The sequence below is a fragment of the Varroa jacobsoni genome, unplaced genomic scaffold (genome assembly GCF_002532875.2).
Source record: "Varroa jacobsoni isolate VJ856 unplaced genomic scaffold, vjacob_1.0 scaffold_669, whole genome shotgun sequence".
NCBI classification, from domain to species: domain Eukaryota; kingdom Metazoa; phylum Arthropoda; class Arachnida; order Mesostigmata; family Varroidae; genus Varroa; species Varroa jacobsoni.
Window position 1 is genome coordinate 133,044 of NW_019213571.1, and position 9,318 is coordinate 142,361.

General features: G+C 39.4%; 1 protein-coding gene across 5 annotated transcripts; it reads right to left on the reverse strand.

The window, feature by feature from the left end:
• Positions 1-3,159: 3,159 nt before the first annotated feature.
• Positions 3,160-8,578, reverse strand: LOC111262491 (uncharacterized). 5 transcript variants are annotated; one of them, XM_022836794.2, is made up of 8 exons: positions 8,201-8,578; positions 7,973-8,038; positions 7,337-7,453; positions 6,564-6,991; positions 6,105-6,278; positions 5,260-5,382; positions 4,593-4,760; positions 3,160-4,371 (listed from the first exon to the last, which is right to left on the reverse strand). In XM_022836794.2, exons 1-8 carry the CDS (start codon positions 8,206-8,208, stop codon positions 4,121-4,123), a joined length of 1,335 nt encoding a protein of 444 aa, XP_022692529.1. In that variant the 5' UTR covers positions 8,209-8,578; the 3' UTR covers positions 3,160-4,120. The 5 variants fall into 5 exon arrangements, with proteins under 5 accessions (XP_022692529.1, XP_022692528.1, XP_022692530.1 ...); XM_022836793.2 differs by having other exon boundaries at positions 5,260-5,385; positions 8,201-8,576; XM_022836795.2 differs by lacking the exons at positions 7,973-8,038; positions 8,201-8,578 and having other exon boundaries at positions 5,260-5,385; positions 6,564-6,996; positions 7,337-7,429.
• Positions 8,579-9,318: the final 740 nt, after the last annotated feature.

A 9,318-nucleotide genomic window follows, 5' to 3' on the forward strand; every position in this document is an offset into this window, starting at 1 on the left:
AAAAAAAAAAAAAAAAAAATGATTTTTTACAATACTCACAGATGATCCCATCAGTAGGTTGATGGAATTAAATTGCTAGGATAGTATAAAGTAAATGAGTTGTTGTAAACGCTTATCGTGTTTGGTTGGCGGTATAATGTAGATATTATCCTCTACAGCTTTACGAGTCCTGGTTTGCCGATCACTGTTAAGGCGTCTTGTCAACAATTGGAGACGCTGACGAAGAATTCTGCATTAAGCAAGGAAGATTAGGAAGCAAATATTTACTTTTTATATGTACCCGAAGGCAAATTTGACGAAGGTAAATGACGTCTTGTTGCACGACAAAGCTTCATTATAAATCGGAAGAATCATGGTGATATGAATGTATAGGTTGCACTTGCTCTCGATTACTCGCTATCCTCGCAGGACATTTGTCCCATAGGTTTTCTTTCAAAACCTCCACTGCTTAACAAGAAAATCATTCAAGTCTTAACGTGATGTCGAAATCGTTTTTTGAAACTTCATAGAGTCTTGTAGCCCACTTTTCAGCAGTAACAGGATAAATAGATTGCCCTCCAAATAAAAGGAGATTTTATTGTATATATGTATGTATATATTTATCAGTTATTAAACGTCTACTACCCTTCTCCATTTTCAGTTGAATTAAATACATAGCGTAATTCGACTAGAGATATACATGAGGTCCTCATATGTGCATTGTTGAAATTTCGATTTTCCGAATTCGTAATTTGTTTATCTGAAATCAAGACACGTTTTCACGTCCCTATAATTTTAATTTTTCTTCTTTTTACAAACAATGACGTTGGGTTGATCATGTTATCCTGCAATTGACGGCTGATATCTACTTTTTCGAAGCAAGCATAACGAATGACAGCTGAGAGGGCTGCTTCAACTTCGGCTACGTTTGGCAGACTCCTCGAGCTTCTAAACTGGGTCAGCTACCAAGCGTCAGGGGCAGCGGGTGAGCCCGGTGGCCCATGCATCCACATGCGTTCTAAATAGCTCATGTGCCCAGAGGAGCTAGGGAAGCTATCGAGAAGCTCCCATCGAAAGGATTTGCAGTATCGTGGCGGTCGTCGCTACTTTTGCTGCCGTCGCCAGCCACTCATCCGTAACAAACGGTGCGCGCCGGCGAGAGGGCGCAGCACGGAGAGACGGCAAACAAGGATCCTTGCAAGTGCAGAAAAGGTGCCGCTTTTGCTGCTGGAAATCTTGGCACGAAAGGAACAGAAGGAAGAAAATAGTTCCTCGCTCCTATGTCGATAACCGTGCCTAATAGAGAAATAACTCGAGCTTTATGCAAAAGAACTCAACCACCGCCTCTTCCTGAAAAGAACAGAGACAAAATCACCAATGCCGCAAGCAATGTCTGCTGGCCGCCGAGCCTCAAGTCCGCTGGCTTGGTCTGCAAGGTCCAGTTGCTCACAGTTCCATCGAACGCTTCTGTAGCATACATATCCATGTATATGGCTAGTACGAAAACTACCACTTGCGGTAGCGTACGAGCCTGTTGGCTTGCTTTTTCTGTAAATATACGACATCACATACAAATGCTTCACATTGCCTTCTTCTACATTGGAGGAGGGAATGCGCGTTGTCGTTTAGTCCGTCTATTAGAGATAATAGCGAACACGTGAGCCCGTCATTCCAAACAACCGACTGAACACGCGGTGTAGAGATAGTATTAGCGTCATGATAAGCTGGCAATGATATCTGCTCAGTGTGTTACAAAAATGGAAGCTTAGGATTATTGACTAGCGGCACATCACACGAACGTTCTTGTTAGTTAAGTATGAAGGGAATTCGATAGATTATGTATAATACTTTGTAGAATTTCTGAGAAAAATAAATACAATTCAATCAAGATGGCCAATGCTAACTATTAGATGCTATACATGTATAGCGGAAACTAAACGGAATAACATTTACAAGTCAGGGTTCATGCTAGGAATGACAGAAGGTACCCACCCCAATGTCGTAAACGATCCAACCTTTTCACGGAATTACGTTTTGAGGCTCGAAAAATGGAAAAAAATCTGAAAAAATCTTGAGGCTATTAATAACTGTATTATTATCATCTTTTTCGTTATCCTGCGTCGGATTAGTTTATTCTAGTGCCAACCGGAAATGCTATCGTTATCCAGGACAAGCAATTATTGAATCTCAGCTACTTATACGAAGGCAGAAAGGATGTTTTCTTTGTTACTAAATCAAGAGAAAGAGTTACAGGAATCGTTAAATATAAGTTTCGTCATACCTTGACGTAAGGCAACAGTCAAATCTGGTAGAAGGGTTGTGGCAACTGTTGATACAAGAAATTTACCATCTTCGACACTTGAGTAACTATCACAGAATGACTGGCGAGAATCGAATCCCAAATATGGGCCTGAGATAATGGTAACAAAATAATTTCTTGCTAAGTTACAGTGGCAAGGGGGCCGAAAGCTCTACTAATAAGTCTATTCAATGTTACCCCGCATATAGAGCTCGGTACGAAGATCGTGCATCGCGTACCAACAAGTCTTCGAATTTCACAACAGCCATGCAGTTGTCGGTTTCAGCTACAATTTCGGCTGATAAGGCAACCGTTTTCTGCCCTGTGGCACCCTGAATTGAGCAGTACAGTCCCTAAAAGGTTCTGAAACGGAGTACAATGACGCCTTTCATCTGCATGACGATGAGGAGTGCTTTCGTTTTACGGGGTTACGTAGTTACAGTCTAGTAGGACAGCTTTCAAACAGCTGTGACTGAAACCTAATGCGTCACTTCGCTGTGGCTAAGAAATTGCGTCGCTCTATTATTACCTTAGGGACGTCCTAAACGAATTGGTAGGTTGGTCCTTATTTATTGAGAGATCACAGCTCTGCGTATTTGTCGTCTATTAGACAAGTTTCATGCCGTGAGAATTTCCAACTGGACAGGAACCACTCCATAAATATATATATATATATATGTATTTTCAGCATATTGCTAAGCAGCTATTCTCTGGACTGTTGCCGTTCGTAAAATGCTCGTATTAATGAAATAAAAATGTAAAATCCGTTATAGGAAAATGTCATTATTTAAAAAAAAAATATCTATTATAAATAAAAACATCCAAAAAATGTACACAGGGCTCATGACTAGTTCCTATGGCTCAAATAACAAAAAGTGATGTACGACTAAATTGTATGGTTTTATTCCAAAGAAATGTTCTAAGATCGCAATGATATGGAATTACAGGCATCTTCTAAGATTTCACTTTCATTAAAATGTGTTATACCTGACATAGCCGCAGGTTTACATTCACGATATTGTTATTATTACGATGGTACAAGTAAAATTTTCCCCATTCAATTTCGTTTCATGTCTCTTAGGCGTCGTTTTGTGAAGTAGTAGCGTCCATATGAACCTTTGTCGTGTTGAAACTTTTTTGAGGAATTCCAGTTCTGTAGATTACAGCATTATCTCGCCTGCGTTTTACGAAGGTGTTTCGTTATTTCTTTTCAATCGGTTATCACGCCTCTTTATGGATACAGCCTTGAAAACGAAACAAGGTTTTTACACTGGAGCTAAGGACTATCGAACTCTCTAACAGGCTATTTGCAAAAGCTCTGACAGGCAAAATCTGAAAACGTGACTCGATCTAACAACAGAACGCACAGCGAAGTGTATTGCCGACTGTCTTATACATGCGGAGTTGATGCAAAGAGATCAGACTGGACTTAGGTAGAATTATAAAAAAAAGTCTACGTTGACTGCTTTTTTAACAAAAAAAAAAAAAAAAAGAGTTAATAAATAATGCAAAGCAATGCATTGTTTTCTTTTGTAGAAAATGATAAATCAACACATGATTAAACTTAATTTTATATAGCCAGTCCAACTCGAAAGCATTACATGCGCCATTTGTCATGATCGCACCGTTCGAGATCAGTATCTAGTACTATAATATATATATATATATATGACACTGGAATGACTATATTATGTAAAGCTACATTACTGCTCTGATGGGAATTACCTGACATACGAATATATTATATTATTTTTACGTATTTACGCATGGATATATCTGAACCCATGTAACAGGTCATGCAAAAACCTAAATTTAAGCTAGAGTGTTACAGAATTGTCATTTTTATGTTTCTTCCGGCGTCGTTGATGGCGTCTGCGAGTCGGAGGGCGTCGCTTTAGAGCAAGATATTTTTCCGTTTACTATTCCTTCAGGATCGCTTCTTATCATCAGGACCAGTCTGAGCTCCTGACCAGGAGCAAGACTAGGGATTCGAATAATCGTTTCGCTTGCTAATGGCACAAGGTCGTTCGTCAGGTTTTCTGATCGAGAACGTTCTTCGTCCAAAAAGGATGCGTCCATTGTCCGATTAAAAGCTATAAAGAATCGTTGCATTGCTTGATCAGTACTCAAACATTAAATCTAGCACATCACAGAGCTTCGTGCAATTTTACAGCTGTTAATAATCCAGTACTTAGCGGAGCCTATTAATTGGTGTCATTGCTGAATTCAAAGAGACATGGTTCAAACAATTTGACACATTTGCACTAATTATTATTCTTAAACAGAAATAAATAAAGTCATATTTTTCACGTACTTAGTTCCCGTATCTCTGTCTGGTCAGCCAAAGGGGAAGAAAGTGCAATTTCAGGACTAAGTAGTTCTTGCGGATCCGTACAAGTGGCTGTGCTTCGCGTGCTTTCAAACATGCCCGATGGCCGGTTGCCTAGCCCCGATGTCGAAAGCACCGCTGACAGATGTAGTTCTGAAGAAATAATAGGATCGGCAAGGATCAAAGACGAGTCCCTCATTATTATCAAGAGCTCTCTCGAAGAAGAATATCCTATCGCTATCCCGGACAGATAGATAAATATATCATACATTGGTATAGAGAATTTTCGTTCAGCACTGTCATTACTATGCGTAGCTTCCACAAAGTTTCAAATCGTCGTTGAGCGATTTGCCTGTTTGTCAACAATTGACACAATTGTTGACAAACAGGCAAATCGCGCATCGTAGACTATAACGCATCTATGTAATAAATTAATAGAACTGGCTTGATAATCCCAGTCCTTTACCTCCATAGAGAAGGTGGCTAGATATGTATCGTTACATTATCTACGTTTGACTGCACCTATTTCTCCATAGCGCCACATCATTCACTGAGCACTCCTAATTGAAGTCGCTTGCGTTTCAGTATTAATTAGCTGGAGGCGTAACAAACAATTCAAATCGTGTAACAAATTTCTATGTTCTGCACTCACCATTGGACAATTGGAGTTCCCCGATGGGACGCACGCTTCGGTTTGGTGAGGGGTTACGTTGAAGTGCGTTGACGACATGCGTACTTGTCTCTTGCGGTTGCTCGACTAAAAAATAGTCTTCATCTTCTATGGCAAAAAAAGGGGGCAATGTGTAACCTTAATGATATATATAGCCAATGGTCGGTCGAATAGAAAAAATAGCACTTGCAATATCTGTCCAACATATGTACTCAGATGTATTATCAGAATGTATTGACGTATATCAAATACATATCCGTATGCGATGATCTGGTAGTTAATAGTCACTCCACACTTGAAGTTCCTCACAATTCTACTCTATTCAAGTATAAATAGCTAGTAATTGGCAAATATAGCGTCGTACTCCCTATGATTGTTCATTCAATCTACAGCGTCCGTCACTTAATCTTGGCTTTGAGTCTTATAGTGTACAAAACTCGTTATACGGACTATGTAATGATGCCGCGCATCGAATACCATTGCAAATAGTGTTCTAATTAATACTCTATGGGCGTGATATGGTAACCGCTTAACAAACCTTGCATCAAAGTTCAGTTTGTCCATTTATATGAGACGAAACTTCAATACACTCGGTTGAAGCAGAGATGAAGTAGGACATTGATGTTATTCAAAAGGGAACGTATCGAAACTAGCTCTTGTCGTAAAACCTTTCCATTTTTTTCAAACGAAGTCAGCTCAGCAGAGATTGCAATACTTTTATACACTAAATAGTGTAAACAGTGTAAAAATATTTATCCTTCGCACAGTTTTACTTAAATTAATAAGTAGATAAGCTTTTTTTTTTTTTAATAGAAGATCATATCAACCGTTGCGATGGCTTTCGTTGCATTCAGCCGCTTCCTGATCTTCCTCGATCTTGTGCGTCTCTTCATCTAAGATATGATAACGCACAACAGTGCGTGGCTGTGACTGCATAGGCATTTCAGTCTGGGAAGATTCGCTCATTCCAGAGTCGTGGCCATGGTCATTTTCGTCTTCGTCTACGTACAGAGGCAGAGCGGTCTACGGTTAGATATTTATCGATGTTTTATTTTTCTATTTCAAATACTGTCATTAGCCGGCGCTTTTGAAGAGGAACACTGTGAAATCTCGCAACATTTACTCGGGCATGAACATCAGACGTAACTATTTTCTAGAAATTAGTGTTATTTCATTTACGAGCGTTAACATATATCTGCATCCCTTCCCTGCCCTGCAGACAGCATATATATGTTGCATATGCGTTCTCCTAGTGTACACATGCATATGTATATGTATATATATACCTTCTTCGGGAATGAGCTCTGGTTCGTACTCGTATTCTGCATCCTGTTTAGATTCGTCAGGTCGTATCTCATGACCGACAGAGCCACCGTTTGCAGATACCTGCATTTCCAACTCATCTTCAACGCGAACAATCTTTTTGTCTTCTTTGAACAGTTCTTGACCAAACTGCCTATCTTGATCTATATCCTTGTCTGAATTGCTGCCTGAAGCGGTCGAATGCCCCTCCACCTGATCGAAATCTTCTTCGTCTAAGTCAAACTGCAAAACGGCGGGGCAAAGGTCACTTTGCTTGTCACTCTCACCGAACTCGCTATTGACGTCTTTCACAGAGCCCGTTCGTTCATATAGAGGTAGCATCTCTGGTGCGTCCTGCATCTTAAACGATGCGATGGTGATCGGTTCAAATAGGTGAGCAAGTTGACCTATTCTATGCTTAACAAAAAACGACAGATATTTGCGACACTTCTAGATATTACTGATGAACAATCACTGCATTGTCTTTTTCTCGTACTTAGCTATAGTGAAGCTACCTACGATTTCGACGATTCAATCTACGCAATTTAGCCTAAGCTAGAGTTACCTATCGCAGTTTTCCACGTTACCATGAACTGAATTGTAAATCGATATAAAACGGTTGTAGAATATCTGCTTTGTCGGATGAATTATATTTTTATGAAATATTCGAAAGTAAAAACTTCTAAAGCGTCAACCCAGCTCACGACTGATGTGGTGGCGAGACACATGCCTGTATTGAACTTCACCTTTTGGTTACCTTTGGTTATACGCAGCATGTTGATGACGAAGTTGATCCCTGAGAATATGGACCTCATTGAAAGCTTTTATCTGAAGCTGCAACCGTTCTTTTAGTGAATCTCGTATCACAATTAGTCTGAAAGTAAAAATGGATACCGATTCAATATTTCCTGCGAAACATCTAGATAATAGCATGTACTTGTTGACGAAGCTCGTTTTGGCTCTGACGTTCGGGTGGCGCGCAATTTGAAACGTTGCTGCCCAATGCAACCGCACATACTGCTTGAACATCATCGGTATTTTCAAACTCGATAAAAGGTACAATGTCTCTAACCCTCACTTTATTTGGGCAAATATTGCCGTATGCGAGACAAGATACACATTTCTAAAGATATGCAGGTAGCTGACGTACAGTTCTAAACACGATCCCAAGATGTTTTCCTAAAGCTTTATTTCGAGCGCATCTGTATTACTATTATTATATATTATAAATTTATCAATAATAGAAACTAGGATCATGTTTTAGTTTGCAGCGTTGTATTTTTATTATGTCACAAAATCAAATGATATTTGTTAATGACGTTTTATACGTTTATGTTTATATATATAAAACGTCTTATATTTATAACGTAAACAATTGTTTGCTAACACATACCGCTTGTTAAGACCTTTGAAGCGATCGATTAAAGCCATTGTCGGCAAGGCCTGGACTGGATCATCACTGAAATAACACATAGATTCGAAGTATATATTAAAGTTTAAGCAAATTTAAGTGTTGACCTTTATCATTTTCATAAAGCTTTTCTTTTACAAAAGATGGCTTCTCGAGAACGATATTGTAGCAACTTACGAAAACGCGGACCATTAATACCAATACGCATACCTCGCCATGTTTGATCCGCTAAGCTGTACGCAATTTATGAATTTCCACGAATATATGAACTTGACATTGACTGGATTGCTTTACACAAAGAGTGACGATTCACCAACACTGATCATTTAACGAGGACGGCTGTCGTTCGAACGTTTCCATAAAAATGACTCGATAACTGTCAATGGGTATGTCCGTGTGTTTTCCATACAATACATACATTTCAGAGTAGCAAGTTAAATCATAATGAATTTTAAAGAATTCTAACTAAATATCACTGATCTCTAGCGAGGTCTTGTATCTCAGCTGCGTCTTTCTCACACCTTTAGCACAGGCAGTGTACCTGTGACTGACGCAGGACCGCTGCTACTCAGATAGACAGGCCGCTCCCTTGTGCGGCACGAACACATCACATGAACGATGCAAAATGGCCAGGTAAAAATACGGGCACAAATGAAGATTAAATCGTGCAGACAAGTCGCCCAACGTGCACATCTAGTTTGTCAGCGGCTACCGGCTTTTAACGGAAACAATGTTATCAAGACTTTCTATGAAAAGGCGATAACAGCTGAGATTTTGCATTCTAGATTATCGTCTGCTTCTACATCCAGGATTGCCCAGATGTATAAAAGAAAATCAATTTCAAATTAGGATTATCATATGCAACAATTGACGCCATATATATATAGCAATTTCAGAATTGGCCCTGAAGCAATGATATATTTGCGCAATACAACATCCTCACGACGTATTTAAGGGCTTTTCACTAATACACCATAGTAGATAAGCGAACTGACAGATCTATTATCAAACAAGGCATTGTTAGTTCCTTGTTGAAAGTTCTTATAGCTCCATTGAATTTCATTGTGAAGACTGTATAATCACCGTACATCGCGGTGGCTCCATGTATACACTTGCCGTAAGGAAAACGAAAGTGCCATTTCCATTTCCTAGAGCTGCTCCACGAATTATAAAACAGAGAACGTTTTCTCTGTTAGCTATTTATTTCGAATTTGCTGTTCATCATACTGAAATGCTGCTACGCCAGAAAATGAAATCATCTATGGCGTCATATTTACTATTGCTAGTCGTAATCGTCTCCGTTAAGAGGACAAAGATGTAACGGCTCA

Excerpts from the sequence above, each read along its gene's own strand:
- LOC111262491 (XM_022836793.2), bottom strand. Across the intron at positions 6,992-7,336 it reads CATGCTGCGTATAACCAAAG|AATAGGTCAACTTGCTCACC; the intron begins GTAACCAAAAGG and ends TGTTAAGCATAG. Across the intron at positions 4,761-5,259 it reads GGAACTCCAATTGTCCAATG|AACTACATCTGTCAGCGGTG; the intron begins GTGAGTGCAGAA and ends TTATTTCTTCAG.